The sequence below is a fragment of the Phoxinus phoxinus genome (genome assembly GCF_949152265.1).
Source record: "Phoxinus phoxinus genome assembly, chromosome: 2".
NCBI lineage: Eukaryota > Metazoa > Chordata > Actinopteri > Cypriniformes > Leuciscidae > Phoxinus > Phoxinus phoxinus.
Genome location: NC_136877.1, coordinates 17,013,460 through 17,039,299, shown reverse-complemented (window position 1 = coordinate 17,039,299; position 25,840 = coordinate 17,013,460). Strand labels below are relative to the sequence as shown.

The window sequence follows — 25,840 nt, the reverse complement described above, 5'->3', positions numbered from 1 at the left end:
TAAATAGCCAGACAACACAGTAGCACCTGTTTTTAGAGTATTTACTTGACAAAAGAAGTAAAAAAAAATCAAACAAGAAATGGCTGAATCGTGGTCAGTGGACGAGGTGCAGACGTTCCTCTCGTTGGTTGCAGAGGAGCGGATCCGGCGAGAGCTGGATGGGGCAACACGGAATGAAAAAGTGTTCCAAGAAGTAAATAGCTCTTAGCCGCACACGGCTACCACCGGACCTACAAACTGTGTAGGGACAAATTAAAAAAACGAAAAAGTGACAACCGAGCCAGTAGAGGCGGCAACTATTAACGATCAGTCCCACCCTCTTTGAAGCGGTACTAACTGCAGTGGAAAAGCAACCGAGCTAAAGCGAACCGAACCGTGCCGTACCAAGTCGAGTCGTACCACGCAGTGGAAAAGCGAAGCGAGCCGAACCGTTCCGTGCCGAGACGAACCGTACAGAGCCGAACCGAGCCGTACCATGCAGTGGAAAAGCGCCAAAAGTGTTGATAATGAAAGAATTTAATTATTTAGGCTACTGTAGTAATATTTCTGTTATAAAAGTTTATTACTAATCATTTAATTATTTCAATAATTGAAGAAATAAAACGCTACCTCGGTTTGAGCCAGCTTTTTCCAAGCAAAACTAAATACAATCTTCAAACGCATGTTCATTTGTTGTCATGAACAAAATGTTAAACTCAATGTTAAATTCCACGGGGATCTTTGGATCCTTACAACCAGGGTGCGCAATTTGTGAATTATTATTTGGCTATTATTATTTTGTTTATATAAATCTCGAACCACAGTGCGTCGTGGTGCTGCTGCTAAACTAAATAACATTTATAGAATAATGATGAACTTAAATTAAACAATATCGCAACATTTCGACAAATAAATTATCTGATCTGTTTTTACAATTTAATTCAGGGCGATTTAGCCTAGACTACATTTAATTATAGTGAGATTTTCACCCTTGTCTTTTCCTCATTGGTAAGCACTCGCATGATAGCTAAACATGTTTGAGTAGACCCTCTGCACCTCTCAGTTTCATACGATTTACCTAATCAGATAACATTTATTAAATATTTGGACATTTAAAGGCCTTAGACATAGCCGATTTCTTATCGTGATTGAGCGGAGGCAAGTGGCTTTCGGTTCATTTTTGTGACGCGCAGTTCCCGGAGACAGAGCTAAGAGACGACAGATAAACTTTTGCTGTTAGCCTAATATGAATACAAGTTTACAGTTTTGAATGATGTAGGCTACTCTACTCTTATCTGTATGACAAAAAAATTACGGAGTAGCCTATTACGGCCAAAGTTATTTTAGATGTAATGAGAAAAATAAATCCAAATGAACACGCCGCCGCGTTCGTCGAACACTAATTCAACATGCCAGAATAAAACCCGAATTTAGAACAGTGGATAGCGCCACTCGGCGTGGTGTGCCAAAATACTTAATTATAAACTTCAATATTTCATTCACAATAATCTCAAAACGCTTTGTGACATTTTGAAAGCCGTGCTTGCATTAAGGCCACTGGACGTAACTGAAACTGGTTCTGCTTTTATTGTTTGTCGTTTAAACGTGCCTGTTGCATATCTTTATTTTATATATTTTATATGGTCTAATGGTAAAGTAATTTATAGCATTGATTACTGTGGAGGGAGGGGGGATTAAAATAATTCGGCAGAAGCAGGGATGTTTAGACCAGAAGGAAATCCCCGCCCCCCCTCGCAAATCGCACCGTGCTTAAAACCATGTTTTTACAAACTCTTTATAGGCTAGGAACCAAAAAAAAAAAGTTTTTGTTTGTTGTTTGTCTGCATTAATAATAGGCTATGAAATGCATTAATAGGCTATTATAAAATGTACAATAGTCCATGTTTGTTCGGGATTTGAACCCGTGTCATCCAAATTATCGATATTTAAGTTCTACCACTCGGCCATGAATTTACTCACTGAGAAATGCCCGGTTTCTCCAGTGTTCTCCAGAGAAGCGCTCTTCATTTGTCTCATTCCTCAATAGAATCGTAAAAAAATAATCAGCTTCATTGCACCTAATTTATTTTTGTTTGTTATTTTTGTTATTATTATTTTTATCACGCTGCTCCCAACGGGCAATAGGCTTTATGTCGCCCACCGACGTCTAGGCGTACAGTATGAAATAAAGGCTATATTGTTCTCGTCTCTATTTTTAAATTATGATTCTATTTTTCTGTCCTAAAAAAAAATTCTATAGTATTTCATCCTTACTGTTAATTGACATTAACACCGCTTACATTTCAAAATACGGCAATAGCTGCTGTTTTGCACAGTGTCCCTCTGCGCTACCTGGCGGTCATTTCGCAAATGACTTTGAAATGTGACTGGATTATTTTTACCGCGGTAGTTTTGCGGCGGTGGCTGGCGCGGCGGTAATAGGCATTCTGATTGACTACCTACTATATAAGTGAAGAAGTTCATAGTCATTACTGCTGTGTTGCTTGGAGACTTCTGGGCTTGAAGCTTTCTTTTTCGTTTGTTTAGCCACTGTTTCAAATAAATACCTAGGATTATGTTTATTTTCTTCTAATAGGGTTGAAAAATAAGAGCAGATCTAGCAGCTTTTAAAGCCTCTCTGTAAGCAATCGAGCTCTCTTTCCATGAAATCCGAAATTCCTTTAGTTTTGTTTTCTTCCAGTTGCGCTCCATTTTTCTGGCTGCTCTCTTAAGGGCCTGAGTGTGCTCGTTGTGCCACGGCGTTGGACTATGTTCTTCTATTTTCTTTAAGCGCAACGGAGCAACTGTGTCTAAAGTGCTGGAAAAGAGAGAGTTAAAAGCAGGGTCCCCGCGGATCCTTAAAAAGTCTTAAATTCGATATTTAAAATGTAAGGCCTTAAAAAGTCTTAACGTCTTATTTTTACTTATGAAAAGTCTTATTTTTACCTATGAAAGGTCTTAAATTTTAGATGACACTTTGACGACGTATCTAAATGCTTTCCAAATGAAAACTATCTAATTAGCGTACGTATTATTTTTATTATTCTATCTTTGTGGATTTGCTTGTTCACGTGACAATTCGCGTCATTTACGGCAGCGAGAGGAGCACGCTAGAGGAGAGGATAAGAGAACGAGTAAATGTCAGTTCAATAGTAAGTTCATTCTTTGTGCTTAGGATTGTCTATGAACTATGATGATATTGTAATCATTGTTTTAACTAACGTTACGTACGAGGCACCGCGAGTTCGAGCTGACATCGCGTTTGTCTCTCATGCTTGCTTTCACTGCGTGATGTGTCAGTGCAGTTATAGGTATGTCCCCAAATTAGTTTTTGTCTTATTATATTTATATTATATTATGTTGTTATATTAGAATATCACAAGCAAGTGTGCCGTTTTCCTGTGCTCAATTGCAAATGTGCTATTTATTTTATACAACAATTAAATTAACAATAAAGTTAACATTGTGTGTTACTTTTTATATTGTCAATATTGTTTGTTTCCCCCTTTATTTCGCCGACGAGAATTTTATAATGAAACTGTAGTCCAACAGACAGCGATTCTTTTTTTAAAAACTGAAATCCGCGTTTTGAACGAATCATTTGATTCAATGAATGAATCGGCCGTTTGAACAAATCGGTTGAATATGACTCCAACAACTCGCTTATTAAGACAGTGACTTACTGCCACCTACTGGCGGGTTTAGTTTCATATTTAAAGTACCCTTTAATTAAAATGTTAAAATTATAAAATATTTCATATTTAAATATTGAATAGCTTTATTTATGCAATTGCAAATTAAGTGTAAATATAGTAATGCCAGTTCGGATGCCGCTTCTGTGTCACCTCTGCACTGCAAGGATGGTTTTTAATTTAATTATTTAATTTGACAGTGGTACGGTCTTATTCTGATAGAATTTAATTTGAATGTTAGAATTTGACATAAAAGGTAATGCATACCTCTAAATACGTTTAGAAATAATTTCCATATTTAGGTGAAAATGCCCCTGGAAATCAATTTAAGGTGGCAAATATTGCCCCTTAATATTTTTTTTTATTTCAGTCACTACTGTGAACTGACCACTGCATAGATAGAATATGTTAAATATGAATATCTTTGTGAGTCTGCTGTCAACAACAGGCCTAAACCAGCCATGGTACCAGTACAAAATCAGTAAAATATCATCTGATTATTATCAACAAAACTTTGAAAATATCGAGATATATTTTTGTTAATATTGCAAACCCCTAATGTACGGTATTCATTTTTATTTCTTCAGGTCTTAAAAAAGTCTTAAAAAGCCTTAAATTTGACTTTAAAAAATTTGCAGATACCCTGTAAAAGTTTCTGTTGCAATGTCAAGTTCTTCTAAGCTATCCGGGATGCTGAGATGATGAAACTGATTAGGAAGATTATTGATAAAGCAATCTTTAGTGGCAGAAGTGATCGGTCTAACATATTTATAACACTGAGTCGGCTTTGCAGCCTTGGCTAAATGTAATTTACACGAGACTAGATCATGATCTGAGATGTCATCGCTCTGCTGCAGTATTTCAACGGCATCAACATCTATTCCATGTGATAGTATTAGATCTAGAGTATGATTACGACAATGAGTAGGTCCTGACACGTGTTGTCTAACTCCAATTGAGTTCACAATGTCTTTAAATGCCAATCCCAATGCATCTTCATCACCAACAATTAGCACTTTATCTGCAGCAAATACCAATTCTGATAGAAAGTCCGCAAATTCTTTGATAAAGTCTATATGGTACCCTGGTGGCCTGTATACAGTAGCCAGCAGAATTTTCAAACATGATTTATCGTTTACACTATATATTTTTACATTAAGCACCAACAATTATACAAAATATAATTTGAATTATATTTAAAACTAGATTTCTTAGTGGTTTTGAAAATATTACTATAAATTACAGCAACACCTCCTCCTTTGCGTTTCAGACGGGGTTCATGTTTATAACCGTAATCTTGTGGGGTTGACTCATTTAAAGCAATGTAATCGTTTGGTTTTAGCCAGGTTTCTGTCAAACACAGCACATCTATGTTATAATCTGAAATCATATCATTAACTATTAGCGCTTTTGAAGTAAGAGATTGAATATTCAGCAACCCAAGCTTTATCATATGCTCATCCGTATTATATCTGTTTTTTATTTGTTGAACATCAATTAAATTTTTAACCTTAGATGGGTTTGAAAGTTTTTTGGATTACCAAATTCGGGGAACAGACACAGTCTCTATATGATGAGATCTAGGTGAAAGAGTCTCTATGTGATGTGATTTATCTGACCTTGGTGACGTGAGGCCGCTAGCAGACGGTCGGTTAAGCCAGTCTGTCTGCTTCCTGACCTGAGCCCCAGATTGTCATGTTTTAGCTCTAAGACTATGAGCCAAATTACTAGAGAGAAGAGCAGCACCATCCCAGGAGGGATGAATACCATCTCTTTTCAACAGGTCAGGTTTGCCCCAAAAACTTTTCCAATTGTCTATGAATTCTATATTATTTCGCGGACACCACCCAGACAGCCAGCCATGGAGTGAACACAATCTACTAACTATCTCATCACTCCTGCGAACAGGAAGGGGGCCAGAGCAAATTACAGTGCTTGACATAGTACTTGCGAGTTCACACACCTCTTTAATATTATTTTTGGTGATCTCCGACTGGTGGAGTCGAACATCATTAGTGCCGACGTGAATAATAATCTTAGAGAATGTACGCTAGTGTTGTCACGATACTAGAATTTCTAACTTCGATACGATACCTTGAAAAATATCGATATTCGATACCATTTTCGATACCACAGAGAAAAAAACTGCCACAATATTAAGGGGGTATTTTTTTCATTTAAAGCTAAATATAACAAGTCTAGAACATGACAATGAGGTATATTTTACATGAACAAAAAATGTCCTGAGTTCTATCTGTTAATATTTTTTAATTGGACCAGGGCTAACATGACCCGTTGTATTTGTATAACCTACTGTTATCAAAGATTAAAATATAGCCTACTGAACAAAAAAGCACTTAACAGCATCAAATTGGAGGATAGAGTGTCAGTAATGTATAATAATAAGATTAAACATTAAATTTTCAGTTAAAGGCATTTCATTATTGAATTCAGAGATGCCATTGTCTAGCTGTTTAGTTTAATTAATATCTGTGTAATCAAATTGATGATAATCACTAATGAAGGCAAATTGCAGAATTAAATAATAATTTTCTGAATAAAGTTAAATAGGCACAAGTTAATTTACTTGAAAATTTACTTTAATTTAAAAGACTTAAGGAACAGGCTCCAGGGGTACCATTTAGCAACCATAGGCTACGCTCAGCATCAGGGGTGTTTGTTGTTTGGACAGACCTTTCCCCACTGCTAAAAAAAAATCCTAAAGGAAACACTGTAACTCTTCTCATTTTAACTTTTCTGAAACATTAACCAAGATGGCCTAGTATTGTTGTTGATATGAGTGTTGTCTCGTTTTTTCACCGTAATTCTTAAAGTTAACATAATCTGACTGAGGAATCTTAGACAAGTAAATATTTTAACTGTGGTCAAATGTAAATTAACTTGTGCCTATTTAACTTTATTCAGAAAATTATTATTTAATTCTGCAATTTGCCTTCATTAGTGATTATCATCAATTTGATTACACAGATATTAATTAAACTAAACAGCTAGACAATGGCATCTCTGAATTCAATAATGAAATGCCTTTAACTGAAAATTTAATGTTTAATCTTATTATTATACATTACTGACACTCTATCCTCCAATTTGATGCTGTTAAGTGCTTTTTTGTTACAGTAGGCTATATTTTAATCTTTGATAACAGTAGGTTATACAAATACAACGGGTCATGTTAGCCCTGGTCCAATTAAAAAATATTAACAGATAGAACTCAGGACATTTTTGTTCATGTAAAATATACCTCAGTGTCATGTTTAGCTTTAAATAAAAAAAATTACCCCCTTAATATTGTGGCAGTTTTTTTCTCTGTGGTATCGAAAATGGTATCGAATATCGATATTTTTCAAGGTATCGTATCGAAGTTAGAAATTCTAGTATCGTGACAACACTAGCCTGGACCCGGTGACAACACAGTGCTGAAGTGCCAACTAGTCTCTATCTGTAGAGTGGTAAAGGGATCCTCCATAGGGAAAGCGTTGTGGGGAAATTCGGCTCGCGTACCTACCCCGAAGTGATCAAATAAAATTCTGCATCAATTTAAGACAAGTAGTTTGTTTAGGCATTGCTTGCAGGGAACAAACCTGCGCATATATATTCAAACGCATATAACTAGAATTAATTATTGATGTGCACGTGAGCGCCATCAGCGTTTATCGCAGGTCCGCGTTTCTGTGTAGAGAGAACGGTGTAGTCTTAGCGGCCCCTAATTTAATAACAAATGATCACTACGACGAAAGTGAATCAATCAAAACTAACTTTAGCTGGAAAATATCTTTATTCAAGAACCGCTATAAAGCCAAAAAAAATTGTTACCTTAAATTATACGTTTATTTCTGTAAAGCTGCTTTGAAACAATCTACATTGTGAGTTAGAAGCATAAATGAAGAGGACTTGACTTGACTAATTAGCCTATATAAATAAAAATATACAGGCTATATAGGCCTACATCAAAGTTTTCAAAGTAAATTAACTATTAGGCCAAAATTCTTATTACTGAACTTTTGCGCAGAGGATTACAATTTAAATTGACTTATGTTTTCAAAAAAAAAAAGAGAAAAAATAATTGTTATCAGGGCTCGCAAAATTTCTAAATCGCTGGTAGCCCTTCGGGCAGGCACTCTTCAGATTTTGGTAGCCCGAAATGAATTTTACTAGCCCACATAAAAAGACAAATTTTAATGTAGAAAATTGGTTAGGAGTCAAAACATGAATCAAAAACTTTTTCAAAACACAAATATCAACAATTGGATATAAAATAATCAAATTAGAATCATCAATACAAATATACATCTGGTTCTCTGAAGTGAAATGTGTGTGACCAGTATGAATCTGTCTGTGGCTCAGCCCCCAATGAGGGTATGATAAAAAATAAATTAAAAAAAGGTAACACTTTGGGTTAGGGTCTAACGCTCACAATTAACTAGTTTCATTAACATGCAGATGGCAGGGTTTTATCATCACTGAGGTCCCAAATGTGAGGTAGACTAGTTAGGGGTGTTCGGGGGCCCGAGAAAATTTTGATTTCTCTGATCTACATATGTGCATTTTAAGATGTTTTAAATGCCAAAAAAAATAGACAACAATAGCTTTAAAACCATGTCACACAACTGATTATTTTTCTCTCCTCATCAGCATCACTCTTTTTCTCTTTGTTTTTCTCTTGCTCTGGCTCTTCCCTTCCTAAAGCTGAGCTTTGACTGATAGGCTTTTCATTTTTGTCTGTCAATGACGAAAGTAAACTTGGGGTCAGCTGATAGGTTGATTTATGAATCATTTTCTCAGACACGTTCATTTACTGAAAGCTACTAGGAAAGCTAGGTAGCCTAACTAAGTTTATTAAATTTATTCACAATATGTACACATTCATTATTGATCTTAATACAGGGCCGTAGACAGGGCTTTATAATCAAATAGGTCCTAAATGTAAGGTTGTTAGGGGGTTCAAATTTTTTATTTCTCTGATATGTGCATTTCAAGACGTTTGAAGGCCAAAAAAAGGATAAGAAATAGCTTTAAAACCATGTCAGCGGGCAGTATTTCTCAATACCTGCTCTCACTTCTTATCCATCACTCTTTCTTTTTCTCTCAGTCTCCTCATCTTGCCCTGTCTCTTCCCCTCCTAAAGCTGAACTTTTTTAATTAACTGAAGGCTACAAATTGTAGCCTACTATATTATATCTTAACATGTACACATTCGTTATTAATATTGTGCCTAACAAGATGAAAACGGCTTTGTTTCTCGTCCCCTCACAATGACAGTAACGTTAAACGAATTACATTCCACGAGTCACGTTACAAAGGCCTATTTTCAGTTCAAAATGGCGAAATTAGACGAGTAAATTTGTTTGCCTGATAATTTGTCATTTGTTTAACATTTATGACCTAAAAAAAAAGTCAAATGTGAAATATTTAGTTTAGCTACTTACATTATCGCACTTGACCATAAACTGAAGCGTCGAGTCGCTCTGCTCAAATTCGCGCTCAGCTCTTCTGTGAATATAAATCCCGCCTACTTTGATTTGATTGGTAATCTCTAATATTCTGACATTGACGAGCAGTGACAGACCAATGCAATGAGGCTCTGATACACACACACACACCCTGTCCTCTGTTTCTGACGTGCGCTCTGTTCGGCGCCACTGCGGATTGAAGACGAAGAACGCGCTGAATCTGATTATAACCAGACTGAAGCGAACACTATTTCAGATAGCCCGTCGGGCAGGCCGGTTATGCATTTTGGTAGCCCGACTGGAAAACACAATAGCCCCGGGACGTCGGGCGGGCGATTTTGCGAGCCCTGTTATCATAGAAGAACTTATCAACCGTTCTTTCGAGTAGTGATGCACCGAAATGAAAATTCTGGGCCGAAACCGATACCGAAAATTTAGGATGCACTTGGCCGAAAACCAAAACTGAAGCCGAAAATGGCTTCTTTTAAAAACTTTAATATATATTTATTTATATTGCTTAATTTTTAATGGATCTGAAATGAAAAATCACAAACCAATAGAATAATCATCAAACTTTTATTACCACTAACAGTTACATAACAAAACCTAAAATATTTTATATTTTATATTACATGCACTTCATGAGGCACACGTGCGCGGTCTCTTGCTCTCTCTCCCTCTCTGCCGTGCACGCGCTACACGGTTTGGAGCACAGTCTCTGTCTCGCGGGCGCACTCGCTCTAGATTCCGGAGATTTTAACTAATTCGCGGGCATCAGTGAGCCGCTATCAATATGCGGGAGACTCCCGGAACTTCCGGGAGACTTGGGATGTCTGTATTTCTATACTGAAATAATATCGGCATTATAATTATTGATTTTTCATTACGCAATTTTTTTGGTGCCCTCTCAGCTCATGCGCGTGGTGGGAGCGGCGGCGCTGGTTGTCCTCATCTGAAACTTTAAAATACTTCCATACCGCTGACATGCTCAATCTTTGCAGATGCGTGCAAACAGCTCGACCGTGAGTGAAACCTGCTTGAGCATGGAGGGAAGGGGTGGGTGACGAGTGATAACAGCTCAACCGTGAGTGAAACCCAAGCGCTTGCGCGTGGATGGGAGGGGCGCGGTTGACATTCATTTTCGGTTGACATTTTCGGCTGGCTTTTTTATTTCGGCCCGAAACCAATAATGCCATTTTCGGCGACCGAAATTTCGGTACACCCCTACTTTCGAGTTCACCTTCAAGAACACAAGTTTGGATAATGTCTGAGGCAGACCTTACCTAAGTTTCACCCGTTTCAATTGAAACGGGCCCCGCCCTCCAAGGGGGCCCCAACAGACCAGCAAAATCCCATTCATTTTCTCCGTAGGATTTTGATTTTCAGCCCTAATGTCTAAACCAGGTAGATTGACCACGAGCTACGAGGTTGTGAACCAAAAGTTTTTGCTCAAAGCCACAAGGTATGAAATCAACCTTGTTATTTGCGATCTTCTGGAGAAATACTGATTGGTCGAACTCACGCCGCGGTTACCATGGCTACATTTACCGTCCCCGCAAACAGCTTAAACTACAGATATTATACTTCAGATAGCTTGTGTCTATACATTTTGCCTTGTTTGCCATTAGGTTAAAATGTTACTTTGAGCAGGAAAGTTGAGGGGATGTTTGAGCTGTTTTTTTTTGTTTTTTTTAAGTCAGCCCAGATAGCTGAAAATATACTGCGCAAATCTTTAAGCAGTGAAGTTGCCCTGCGTAAAAAGGGCGAGGCTTATTCCAACGTAAAACGCTGTATAATTGTATATAGAAATAATCCAACCTTATTTGATTAAAACTATGTTGAGCTGCCTGTTCATGAAGCTGAAAGTGCACGTAATAAAATAATATACCATTGATGCAAATCAATACATTGCACTCAATGCCCTATATACTAGCGTTATACTAGCGTTAACTTATAGGTTAAACTGTTTTTAGAGATAAAACTATTTACATTCGATAATCATGAATCATGAAAACAAATCTCAGATAACGGTTGACTAGGTAACAATGTGTAATTAGACCAAAGGTTCATTTTGCGCCAGAGTTCTCCTTTAAAACACTGAGCTTAACTTTTTGTAAACAAAAACATATCAAGTATGTCCCTTCCCCCTTTAAAGCATCCCTCCCTTCTCTTCCCTGCTTGTGCCTTTTTTCTCCACAGCTTATTGGGTATTTATCTGCATGTAACAGCGATCTCTGGAAGCTGTGTTTGTCAGGGAGTTCCTGAAATGTCACATGATATGTGTCTTCTTCATGTGTTCCATATATGGACTAAATGTGCACAGGGCGACCTCAGGCTGCCAGTATGGATTGAAAACACAGTAGGCTACATCAGAGTATCCAGCGCTCATAATGATTACATCGGCCCATTTTCGGTATAATTTCAATAAATATTATTCCTCTCTATAGAAATCTGATGTAAACCTTTGAAATCTATCAATATTTGTCAACATCTGCAAAAAATTTAGCTAAAAGCCCTGAGGGACGTTGTTTTGTCAAGCGTTCTCATGACGACAGCACAGGAGTTTTTTTTCTTAATGGAGCAGCTGACACTCATAATTCATATTAAAGGTATCGACTCATGTTTTTTATTCCATAACTCCTGACACAAATTTAGACATAACTGTCACTATAAATTTCTCAGAATAAAATAGTGCTCAAATACTGAAACTTGAGTCTTATATCTTTTTAATGATTAGGGGTGTCACGATTCTCCAAATCTTCGATTTCATTTTTGATTCTAAGGTCACTGTTCTATTCGATTCTCGTTTTTTACTATTTTTTTTTTTTTAAGCACAGGTTGCTATGCCATTTTTAGACCAGACTTGCATAATATCTGACCTTTGTTCGTAATGTACCACACTACATTGTCAAATTTAAAACATTTAAGAACATAATGTAACAATAACTTATATCTTCAGTCAATTGGAAACTTAAGCAAAATAACCTGTGAATGTTCACAGAAGATGACATTCAAGTTCACAACAAAACAAACAAACAATTGTTGGTTTAACAGATAAAGCTATGCGTCTTTAAAATTTGAACACCTCATTCTCTATGAGTGTACACGCGGCGCCCGGCAGCAACGGCTCGACGCAGCAACAAAACGTCCTCGCGTGGCACAATTAGGCCATTGAAATCAATGGCTTTCCTAGCACAGCGCCGCGCATTCCGGGTCCTGTGTGAAAGTCCCTTGACTTGCAGCACTTCAAAACACGTGTTTTTTTCCACTTGACAAGCCGACACGTGTTTTTTTCCACTTGACAAGCTGACCGAACGTGACATGGGGGCGTGGCAGCATCGCCGATTCCATTTTTTTATTTGAAGTTCGAGATTGTGATTTTAATTTTGGTCGATTTCTATTTAAAATCGAAATTGTGACACCCATATTAATGATGTATAGTTTGTCAAGGCAATAACATTGCTTATAATAGTAACTTTAAACCATTTAAACAAAGAACGATTCAGTGCGTCGGTGTCCTCATGAAGGCTAACAGTTACCGGTACTCACTTCATTCTATATCGTCTTTCACTCCAACAAATGAAAACATGGATGCTAAGTTGGGCCAGGCCAGTGGTCTCCTTCCTCACCCTCACCACCACGATCACTCGAAGTTGAAGGTGGTGTTTCTGGTTCTTCCATCTCGAAACAAACTAACAAAGCTCAAGTGTTCAAAAGCTCACCAAAACCCGCCCACTCCAAGAAAAAAACGCCCTAAATTTTACTACCAAAATAATGTGATATCATTTTATGGATTAGAATTAGCAAATATGACTTTAAATGTCCAGGTGGACACTATCAAAACGGCAATCAAGAAATTAACCGATTACTTTAACCCTCGGAAGTACACATTGCAGAACATAACGCAGAATTTAGCATTCAACTGATTCATCGTTGATTCAAACCTTTTTCAGCAGCTGTCAGGGACAAGTAGAGTGCATGCACGGTCTGGACGGTGTAAAAGTTGCAATGTCTGGTTAGGCTAGTGTGCACATGACCATGGAAAGGAGTCGTCCCATATTCAATTTCAATTCAAGTCATTCAACTGTGCTCTCCTCATCAGTTATATTCACCATCGAGTCATCAACCCCCACATGTGTAATTTTTTTAGAGTTGCTCACTATCTCTCTTTACTCTAGATGCAACTGTATGTCACTTTGGCATTAGCGATCACTTGAATATACAGCTACAAGTTATCGTGCTAAATCGCGTCTTCCTGCTGATCGCTCATTGATTGGCTAAAAGTGCGTGCTCGTCGGTGACGTCTACACCAACGCCAGCTGACTCTGCTGCATGGGCGTGTGTGTTGTAATGTCATGATGACTGATTTTATGGGCTACATGCACACTTTAGTTTAGTTTTTTTTAACCAATTAGACTTTAAAATGTATATGTTTGAAAACCGTCGAACTGACCCCAAACCAGCCCAAATTTTGTCCACCCGCCCTAACCCTTTTTTACCCACACAATCAAATTCAAAATCGCCCAATCTGGCAACACTGATGATTTGTAACATTTTTATAATTCTAATGAGTAACGATGCAGCACATAAACATTTATCGGAGTAAAAGTATTAAACTCATTGAAAATATGTACTGAATTAAAAGTGGAAGTATGAGAAAAAAATTATACTCTAGTAGGGTACAGATACAGCCTTTTAGTACTTAAAGGTTGGGTAGGTAAGAATTTTCTAAATAACTTTTTTTCAAATTGGCTTAAACTGTCTTTATATACCAATTAGTGTTGTCAAAAGTACCGACTTCGGTACCAAGTCGGTACTGAAATTTAAAAAATGTGACGCTTTGAGCGCTGTTGAGCTGAATCATAAACACCTCTGATTGGCCATTGTGTTCACGAGCTCATCGGATATGTCTGTGATTGGCTACGGGAGCGTTTGAAAGTGTTTTGAAAGCTGGAGCGTTTGAAAGCAAAAGGAGGCGTCTATCAGCGCCAGTGGATCGATCCGCTGATAGACGCCTGCTTTCAAACGCTCCCGTGTGTATCTGTGTAATCGCTCACTGAAGAGCGTTATTGATGTATATTTACAACATGTTTTTGAAGCGCTGATCATTGTAGCCAATCACAGACATATTTGATGAGCGCGTGACAATGGCCGGCCATTCCGAGGTGTTAACGCTTCTGCTCAACAGCGCTCAAAGCGTCACATTTTTAAAATTTTAGTACCGACTTGGTACCGAAGTGGGTACTTTTGACAACACTAATACCAATACATAATTAAAATGTAAGTACTTTGAAAAAGAGAGTATACAAATTGAGTGACTATAGTGTATTTAATCTTCAAAAAACACTTAGCTCATTAATTCCTACCAGGATGAAACAAGTGATTGGCTTGCGCGACTGTCACTCTCCGTCGCCATGACTACCGCCGCTATTACTGGCTCTGCCCACGTGCGTGCAGTCGCGCACCCGTTTTTAGGTGGGAGTGAATGGAATTAATGAGCTGTGTTTATTGAAGATTAAATACACTAGAGTCACTGTTTTTTTATACTCTCTATTTCAGAGTACTTGCATTTTAATTATGTGTTGGTATATAAAGACAGTTTAAACAAATTTGAATAAAAGTTTTTTTAGACAATTCTGACCTACCCTACCTTTAAGTACAGCAGTGAAGTAGTTCTACTTCGTTACTATACATCTCTGGTCAGTATTTTGTTCTATATTAAATGCCCTTTGCTCTTCTCAGGTGTTTCTCACCGTAGTCATCTCATCCGTGTGGAGGGCAGTCAAAAAATACAGTACCACCAGGATCTAAACACCAAGAGGCATAGTGTGACGCTGCCTTACGAGTCCCCGCAGGTACACCAGAATTCAGCACACTGCTTAAATTCTTGATTGAATTAAAGAATGAATTAAGCATTTATATAGCAATTTTTTGTTCACTCAAAATGCTTAACCCCCTGGGGCCGGCGGTCGGTCCGGCGATACCTGCTCGCTTTTTTTCTTATCAGTGCAAAAGAGACAAAAAATACTCTGATTTTGATCTTACATAATAATAATAATAATACATTTTATATGAATGGCGCCTTTCAAGACACCCAAGGACACCTTACAGAAAAAATAAACAAGACATTAATACAAGCCCAACAATAATATCAATAGTAAAATCAAATGAATATGTACGATCTTGATGCTAAAAACCATTAAGTCCAGTTAGTTGAATTGGAATGATACAATTTATGTAGGATAAGCTAATCTAAACGGATGTGTTTTAAGTTGTGATTTGAATTGATGGAGAGAGTCCAATTGGCGAATGTGAAGTGGGAGAGAGTTCCAGAGACGTGGGGCAGAGCGGCTGTAGGCTCTAGCCCCCATGGTGCTAAGTCTGAATGTTGGTACAGTTAAAATTTCAGCCATGGAGGAACGAAGTGTTCGAGAAGGATTATAGGGAAGAAGCAGGTCTGAGAGGTATGAGGGGGCAAGGTCATGGAGGGCTTTGAAGGTAAGCAGCAGAATGTTTTAATTAATCCGGTGAGAAACAGGAAGCTAGTGGAGCTGAATAAGAAGTGGTGTAATGTGGTCAGTTGATTTGGTGCAGGTGATAATCCGAGCTGCCGAGTTCTGAATGGACTGGAGACGATGGAGAGGTTTACTTGTGGAGCCAATGAGGAGGGCGTTGCAGTAGTCAATGCGGGATGTGATCAGGGCATGAACAAGGACCTGTGTACTGTGTTGGGAGAGGGAAGGGCGGAGTCTAGAGATGTTGCGGAGGTGAAAGTAAGAAGTCCGAGTGATATTGCTGATGTGAGGGCCAAGGGAAAGTGTACTGTCTAGAATGACACCGAGACTTGACATGGGAGGAGGTGGGAATCGGAGAACCATCAACTGACATAGTAAACGGTTGACTTTTGGAGAGTGTTACATATAAGTGTTATACACCATTCAAACCGGTTAAATGTATTTTATTTGTATACACTCATAATAAAAACAAAATGTTGTGTTTTTCGTAAAATAAAGAAAATAAACAATGATTTGTGTTCTGCCATCTCTCTCAATGTGAAGTTCATTCTGAAACGCGACAGAAAATTACCTGTAACTGCAAATGTTTGTCACACAGACTTGAAACGTTTGTCTACAACTAGGGCTGAACGATTCTGGAAAATAATCTAATTGCGATTATTTTTACCAACATTGCGATTGCGATTTAATACGCGATTATTTTCTAAGCTCTTTATCTTTAATATTATTCAACAAACACAAGCAATAAATCATTGTAAAATATGGATGGGAATCTTTAGGCACCTCATGAGCCGATCAACTTTTTTTATTTATTAATTAATCTTATTAATAAAACTTTAAATATTTATTTAATTACATATGTAATTATATGTAGGCTACTTTTAAAAATAATTACACATTAAAAAACGAAATTAATACAGTTACATGTTATTTTAAATAGGCTATATAAACGAATAGCTTCAAAAGTTATCAATAACAAAGAGGGGAAAAAACATTACAAGCAATAAACAAAGAGTGCTTTCAGTATTTAAGAGTAGTCTGAATGTTTTCCATTCAAGAGCTGTGATTAAGTGATTTTTCTTTCTCAGTTTAGATACGATAAGCTGCTTCACACTAATGCACAGATCTCTTTATCTGTATATAAGATGTGGTTTGTCCCGTCTGTTTAATAACTTAAGACATAACTGACTGTTTACATTAATTTCGCGTCTTAACGCATTTTGAGATACAAGTATAGGCTATATTTAACCACGTAGACAGAGTCGCTCACAGCCGCATGTGAGAGCGCTCTTCACAAAGCGGGCTTGAGTATTTGAAATTGAAAGCAGCTTCTGTCGATGGTTTTCATATTTTTATTTTTAATATACAGTCATGGCCAAAATTGTTGGCACTCCTGGTAAATATGATCAAAACTGGCTGTAAAAAATAAATCTGCATTGTTTATCCTTTTGATCTTTCATTCATAAAATTGCCAACATTCTAACCTTTCATTGAAGCAAGAGAATTGAAAGTGGGGCTAAATCACATTATGAAATAAATGTTTTTCTCCAAAACACGTTGGCCACAATTATTGGCACCCTTTTATTAAATACTTTTTGCAACCTCCTTTTGCCAAGATAACAGCTCTGAGTTTTCTCCTATAATGCCTGATGAGATTGGAGAACACCTGACAAGAGATCAGAGACCATTCCTCCATACAGAATCTCTCCAGATCCTGCAGATTCCCAGATCCATGTTGGTGCTTCTCTTCAGTTCAGCCCACTCATTTTCTATAGGGTTCAGGCCAGGGACTGGGATGGCCAGTGCAGATCTTGGTTTTGTGCTCAGTGACCCAAATTGCCAAAAAAGCTATTTTTTTGGTTCCTCTGTCCATAGAACGTTTGAAAAGTACCTGACACTACTGGCACTTCAAACGGGACGGGTTCTATGGTCAGATGAAACAAAAAATTTCTGGAAAATAAAATTTTAAATTTTCATGTTATCACTGTGAAGCTGCTTTGATACAATCTGTATTGTAAAAAAAAAAAAGCGCTATATAAATAAAGAAAGATGACTTTTTTGGCAGCAAACACTTTAGATGGGTTTGGTGCACACAGGGATAAAAAAGTACCCCATGTGTAAAATGAAATACTCTGCTGTATCTTTACTGCTGTGGGCCTAATTTTCTGCCAGAGGTCCTGGACATCTTGTTCAGATACATGGCATCATGGATTGGATCAAATACCAACAGATAAAAAAATCGAAACCTAAATTTTGGCAATTTTTTGAATGAAAGATCAAAAGGATAAACAATGCAGATTTATTTTTACAGCCAGTTTTGATCATATTTACCAGGGGTGCCAACAATTTTGGCCATGACTGTATAAGCCAACTGCATTCCAAAAGACATATGATGCCTTTATAGAGCATTTGTAAGGAAAATACCGGCGGGCGGGACCGCGCACTACTAGAGTAACATCAAGCAAAGCGCGCGTATTTCACAGCGCATCTACATCTAGTGCCATATGATCTTCTAGTCAGTGCAATGAAGCCCGCGAATGTCCAATTCGCTTCAACTTTTCCGAACTGTATGAAAGACTATTTTTCGGAAGGTTCGAATGTGTGTGTGTGTGACAGAGGAATTAGAAGCAAGCAGAATACGGTTGTTTTTAAAGCACACGCAGCGTCATCACGCATCTGTGTTAAAACTAAGCTCAGACTCAATTCTGAAATTATCTGAATCCATACAGAATCGTTGAAGAGAATCTATAACACAATCACATAAATTAAACAAACTGTACGTTCTTTCCTGTAGTCTATGCCAGGCCTATGCGTAGCGTGCCAAGATGCTTCATCTGCGGTGCAGATTGCTTTACTATCGCGTGTCACGTGACCAGAGAGTAATCGCAGCTTTTGCGATTACAAAATCGGGTTTCATCATATCGCGATATTATCGCAAATGCAATTAATCGTTCAGCCCTATCTACAATGCTTGGAGTCTCTATTTTTAAATGTAAATTATATCAAAAACAAATATTCTCTAAGTAATCCGTTTGAAAGCAACGACATGTATAGTTTCTCAAACGGGTCCTAATTAACTCTGACCACACCCACGTGCGCACGAGCATTGACATGCAAATGTTGAGGAACGCAAAACTGTAAGTGTAAACGTCCTCATTACCTCAAAATAAAGAATCTCCATTAACGTACTCCTCTCTGCTTTTCATCGAGTTCGGGAGACTTTGTTTATTTGTGCTGTGCTGTGCTGTTTCACTGGGATTTACCTCAGAATAATTAGAAGTACGCGATTTGAAGATGAGAAGATTTTTATGGTAAGACTGGTGGCAGACTAAAATGTTATGAAATGAGTTTTTAGTAAAAACACAAAGCCTAATGTCGTACATGTTTATCTATATATATAGACAAACTTGTTGAAATGTGAGCTAGACTAGTAGGCAACCTTTCAATGCTAAACATGTACGACACAAGGATGATTTTATGTTCGATAAAACACAGCATGATAAAAGTAGGCTAGTATTACTCTAGTATGGTGAATATTATAATGTTTATCTGCTCAAACGTAGATGTATATGGTAACAATAATGTAGTTTGGAGTGGCTCGCTCGCTTCAGTGAATGTTCTCTACATGCGTTGTGAGTTTGAGTCAGTCGCACTGTGCATTAGGCTTAATGTTTTTACTCCAATCTCATTTCATAACGTCATAACGAATGGAAACATTTGAAGTAACATGATAATCAATATATTTTTTTTCTAGTGTAGAGTTACTGAATTGTTCATTTTTAATGATTTTTAGGCTGCCTGTTAAATGCTATTGTTATTATTATTTGATGCCGCTCTGCACATAGCCTATATGCCTACAAGGCACAACAAACCCAGTGTTTATTTATGTGTGTGTGTGTGTATTTTGTACATTTTAAAAAGCAATTTTAACCAGAAAAATCTACAATGTATTCCCAAAATGGAGCAGCCCTATAGTTTCTCTTGAAAACAGCATGTTCACTTTTTTTTTTTTTTTTTTTTACAGGGACCAGATGCCCCACTGAGGAGTCCTGCTGACTTCAACATTAACATGAGCCTCTGTACTTGAACATGGTAAAGGGAAAAATCAAACACCTTGGAAATGACAGGTAGGCTATGTACTATGTTTCAGGAATGGCACAAAGGTGTGTGACTGTTGAAGTCTCTAGACCAGTATTTTCAATGTGCTTTTTGTCCTTTGTTGCGTATCTTTGTATTATGTTGTGTTGTAAATAAATCCAAACAATCAAAAGCCATTCTTTTTAAAATCTCCTCATTCTTTGTGCAAGGTTCCTCATAGGACCTGATAGCTCCTAATAGGGCCATTATTGGAGGGTCTTTGTCTTTCTCAGGTGTGAAACATTTCATGACTAGTCACGCCTTCCTCGCATAAAGCTGTCTTACAAATTTTAAATAATTATATTGTTTTATCTGAATGAGTAGGCAGGATGATTTTCTCACAGTTTTGGAGCAAATATTCTAGGCTACGTGATACAATTTTCCAAAGTCTTGTGAAGAAATAATCAGTATGGGTTTCATGACCTTATTTCAGTGACCATTAATTTTATTTTTTTCACAAACCATGCATAAATGTCATTGTCAAAACTACAAACTTTTACATACATGGTGCTTACATATTATTGTAGCAGAGTTTGTGATAAATACAGTGTAATCAGACTTTAGCCATAAAAATGTCACAAGTAAAAGAAATGAGCACAAATGTGAGAGCATTTTTACATATTTGAACAGGATTTGTTTCCAGGTATGACTATGTACTAAAAATGTGTTTTTGACTTTCATTTATATTTGGATTTTATATATATATTTGTCCTCACATTCTTTCTTGTGTGACGCACCTGAATGAAAGGCTCATTATGCAGCTCATTATGCGGGTCATTGTCTTCTCAGGTGTGAACCACTTACTATTCATTATGGTTGTTGGATCATCCACGCCCCTGCGCATATTGCCTTTCCAAACAGTGTTTTACAAAATTTAAATAAATTTCTTGTTTTATGTGAATGATTAGGCAGGATGATTTTCAGATCATTTTGAAGGAAAAACTCTAGGCGACAACATCCTTTACTCAAAAGTATTGTGGACACATTTACTATGTGTTTTGTGGTGTTATTTCAGACACTTTAATTTTGTTTTTTGAATAGCCATGCATACACATTATTCTCTCAAAAATACAAACATGTACATCTATGTTGCTCACATATTATGGTAGCCCTGTTTGTGATAAATTGTGTAATTACACCTTTGCCATTAATATGTTTATAAGCAACTGAAAAAAGCACAAATGTCAGGGCATGTCAGAACATCTCAAGGACCCCAAAAACACCTTAGACCCCAGAGGGTTAACTTTGACCTCAATACCAAAACTACGTCTGGGAAATAATTTGGCACAAAATGTTTTGTTTTGAAATATTTTCTCACTCACTTGAAATAAAGTATGAGGGGTTTTCTGGGTCCTGGAGGTGTTCTGACTTGCTCTGACATTTGCACTTATTTCTGTTACTTGTGTGACATTTTCATGGCTAAAGTCTTATTACACTGTATTCAGCACAAACTCTGCTACAATAGTATATCAGCAGCATGTATGTAAAAGTTTGTAGTTTTGAGATAATGTTTATGCGTGGTTTATGAAAAAAAAAAAAAAAAGTGTCACGGAAATTAAGGTCCTTATACCCATACTAATTATTTCTTCACAAGACTTTTGAAAATTGTATCATGTAGCCTAGAATATTTGCTTCAAAACTATGTGAAAATCATCATGCATACTCATTCAGATAAAACAATATATTAATTTAAAATTTGTAAAACATGTTTTGTGTAAGAAAGCTGTATGCGAAGAGGACGTGAACAACCCATGCATATTAAGTGTTTCACACCTGAGAAAGACAAAGACCCTCCCATAATGGCCCTATTAGAAGCTCTCAGGCACTATCATTATGAGGAATCTTGCCCAAAGAATGACTGCATTTAAAAAATAATACCTTTTTGATTTTTGGGATTTATTTACAACACAATCTAATCTAAAGATACACAAAAAAGGACAACAAAGCACATTATTGAACACACTGATCACACCTTTGTGCTATTCCTGAAACATAGGTGTCATACAATGCCTGTCATTTCCATGTTGTTTGATTTTTCATTTTACCATGTAGGCCTACATGTACAGATAATCATGTGAATGTTTAAGTCAGCAGGACTCCATCAGTGGTCTCTCATCTGGTCCTTGTTTCGTTTTTGTTTTGTTTTGTTTTTTTAGTGCTGTCAAAGTTAACGCGTTAATTAGGCGTTAACGCAACATCATATTAACGGCACTAATTTTTTTAATGCGCGATTAACGCAGCGCATATTTTCAGTTTGACCCGTGACCCAACCCCTAGTTGGAGAAATGGAGATACAGTGTTGCCAACTTAGCGACATTGCAGACACCTTTAGCGATTTTTTTTTTTCTCTTCAAAAAAGCGCCCAAACCTTTAGTTTCTGAGAATCGCCGGTGCTCTCCCAGCACGCGCGCAGCTCTCTCTCTCTCTCTCTCTCTCTCTCTCTCTCTCTCTCTCTCTCTCTCTCTCTCTAAGAGCAGAAATCACAGCACAGATATTCTCTTTATCTTATGTGTATTTGATTTCATCAGACGACGGCTCGATTATCAGGATTGTTGTGCAGATTAACATCTTGGAAGGGAGAGCTGGTTATGTTTAATGGGTCGCGTTTCAGTCACTATTTAGGGCCCAAGCCCTGAAAGGGCGCAGAGCCCTATTGTTCTTCTAAGGGTTTTTTGTTATTAGGGCCCAAGCCCTGAAAGGGCGAAGGCCCTATTGTTTTCCAAAGGATTATTATTAGGGCCCAAGCCTTGAAAAGGCGAAGGCCCTATTGTTTTCCTTCGGATTATTATTATTAGGGCCCAAGCCTTGAAAAGGCGAAGGCCCTATTGTTTTCCTTCGGATTATTCTTCTTTATTATTATTATTAGGGCCCAAGCCTTGAAAAGGCGAAGGCCCTATTGTTTTCCTTCGGATTATTCTTCATTATTATTATATTACTACCTTTTGGGCACTTTTGGGGGCCTTAACGTGCTCAAAAACTCTTGAAACTTTGCACAAATGTCAGAACCCGCGGCCATTAGAGCCGGACTGAAGCTGGTACCCGGGCGTGGCAGGGGGGCTCGACAGCGCCCCCTGGAACGCGGTCTGAAAACTTGGTCCATAAATCAAACACGCTTGCATGGAATAATATGAAACTCGGTACACTTATAGATCTCATCGGTTCATATATCCTTCATGCTCTGACTTTTTACCCCAGCCCAACAGGAAGTCGGCTATTTGGGGTAGTTTAAAAAACACATGCAATGGAATTTAAAATACTCCTCCTAGAAAATTCAACTAATCACCACGAAACTCGGTCAGCATGAAGTCAAGACATTGAGGATGAAAAATTGCGAGGGGATTTTTGATATCTCGAACGGTTTGGCCGTGGCGAGGAAACGAATTTATGGCGAATATTGGAAACAGGAAGTGTGTTATAACATCCTCATACATTAACTGATCTTGATGAAACTTCAGCAGTGTGTTCGCTGTAAGAGGCCGATCACATGGATGTGACTATTGTGAGTCAAAGTTATAGCGCCACCAACTGGCAGCAGGAAGTGTGTCACTTTCAAAATGCTTTGAAATCACCCTCTTATTTTTACCCGATTTGCTTCAAACTTCATCTGTATAATGTAAACACACGGCAGATGTAGACCTGTGAAAGGATTATTGATATCTTAAATACTGTTGCCATGGCAACGCATCAAACTTTAATATTCTTTTTTAAAGTTTTTGAGACTCTTAGCATACTTGAAATTGCATGAAACTCGACAGACACTTTACATTTATTGCCTAGTACACTTGTGCAAAGTTTCAGAAACGGGCGTGGTAAGGGGCTCAGTAGCGCCACCTTTAGTCAAAAATGGGGTATTAGTTTTACCTACAGTAACAAAAATCGGTATCTATATTTATCTCCACGAGACGGACAACTTTCTAATTTACAGTCATTAGCTCCGACCAACAGGAAGTCAGATATTTTGGTTTGAATGTGATTTGATGGGAATTTTTCCAGTCTCTCTCAGTGTCTGTGTGTGTGAGAGAGGAGGGGGGCTTTATTTTAACCCTTTCTCTACTGTGTGGGACTTCTCGGGCACTTTTGGGGCCCTTAACGTGCTCGAAAACTCTTGAAACTTTGTACACAGGTCAGAACCTGCGGCCATCAGGGTTGGCCTGAAGCTGGTACCCGGGCGTGGCAGGGGGGCTCGGCAGCGCCCCCTGGAATGGGATTCAAAAACATGTCCATATCTCAAATACGCTTGCATGTAATAATATGAAACTCGGTACACATATAGATCTCATCGGGCTCAAGTTTTACGCCAGTCCAACAGGAAGTCGGCTATTATGGGCTGTATGGAAACACATGTTCTGGCATTTGAAACACTTCTCCCAGAGAATTCATCCGATGACCACGAAACTCGGTGAGCATGAAGTCAAGACATGGAGGATGCTAAATTGCGGACGGATTTTTGATATCTCGAACGGTTTGGCCGTGGCGAGGAAACGAATTTATGATTAAAAAAGGATGCATAAAGTGTGTTATAACTTAGTTATAGTTTTACCTACAGTTACAAAACTCAGCGTGTATATTGATCTTATCAAGCCGAACAACTTTCTAATTTACAGTCATTAGCTCTGACCAACAGAAAGTCAGATATTGTGGTTTGAATGTGAATTGTGTCTCTCTCTGTCTCTCTGCCATTCTGTGTGTGTGTGTCTGTCTGTGTGGGGTGGGGAGGGGAGGGGGGGATCTGTGTATGTGTGTGTGTGTGTGTGTGTGTGTGAGGAGGGGGGCTAGTTTAGTTTAACCCTTTCTCTGCTGTGTGCAAAATCTCGGGCACTTTTGGGGCCCTTAACGTGCTCGAAAACTCTTGAAATTGGGATTGGGATTCAAACACTTGTCCGTATATCAAACACGCTTGCATGTAATAATATGAAACTCGGTACACATTTAGATCTCATCGGGCCGAACAACTTTCGTGCTCTAAGTTTTACGCCAGCCCAACAGGAAGTCGGCTATTGTGGGTGGTATGAAAACGCATGCCCCTGGAATTTGAAACACTCTTTCTGGAAAATTCATCCAATCGCAACCAAACTCAGTCAGCCTGACGACAAGACATTGAGGATACTAAATTGCTGACGGATTTTTGATATCTCGAACAGTTTGGCCGTGGCGAGGAAACGAAATTATGGCGAGAAAAGAGAAACACGATGTGTTATAACGTCTTCATACATTTATTGATCTTGATGAAACTTCAGTAGCGTGTTTGTTGTAAGAGAGCGATCACATGGATGTAACTAATGTGAGTCCCCCCCCTTTTCTGTGTGTGTTTGGAGGGGAGCAGAAAGACTCACACTGATACAAGCTCTAAAGCAGACTTCTTCTCGACAGTCAAAGCGGGGTTACGTTATTGCTCGTCGTGCACAGGAACCCGAAAGGCAACGGGGTGGCGGCTTTTTATATATATATATATATATATATATATATATATATATATATATATATATATATATAAATAAATATAGCTGCAAGCAGCGATGGAGGGCCCAAGCCGGTGGCAGCGCCAGCCCGGTGCCTTTAGTGTAACTAAAGGCACCAGGGTGGCGGTGCCACCGGCTTGGGCCCGTAATCGCTGCTTGCAGCTATATTTATTTATATTTAGGGCCCAAGCCTTGAAAAGGCGAAGGCCCTATTGTTTTCCTTCGGATTATTCTTCTTTATTATTTATTATTATTATTTATTATTATTATATTACTACCTTTTGGGCACTTTTGGGGGCCTTAACGTGCGCAAAAACTCTTGAAACTTTGCACAAATGTCAGAACCCGCGGCCATTAGAGCCGGACTGAAGCTGGGACCCGGGCGTGGCAGGGGGGCTCGACAGCGCCCCCTGGAACGCGGTCCGAAAACTTGGTCCATAAATCAAACACGCTTGCGTGTAATAATATGAAACTCGGTACACTTATAGATCTCATCGGTTCATATATCCTTCGTGCTCTGACTTTTTACCCCAGCCCAACAGGAAGTCGGCTATTTGGCGTAGTTTAAAAAACACATGCAATGGAAT

The 25,840-nt window shown here is 38.1% G+C and overlaps 1 protein-coding gene across 2 annotated transcripts in view; it reads left to right on the top strand.

Moving 5' to 3' along the window:
• Window positions 1-25,840, top strand: part of LOC306993704 (cellular tumor antigen p53-like) — a 75,504-nt gene that overhangs the window by 13,753 nt on the left and 35,911 nt on the right. For both annotated transcript variants that reach the window (XM_079603707.1, XM_079603706.1), the window contains exon 6: window positions 14,885-14,997. In XM_079603707.1, the coding sequence (XP_079459833.1) occupies window positions 14,885-14,997 (113 nt within the window). The remainder of the gene's footprint in view (window positions 1-14,884; window positions 14,998-25,840) is intronic.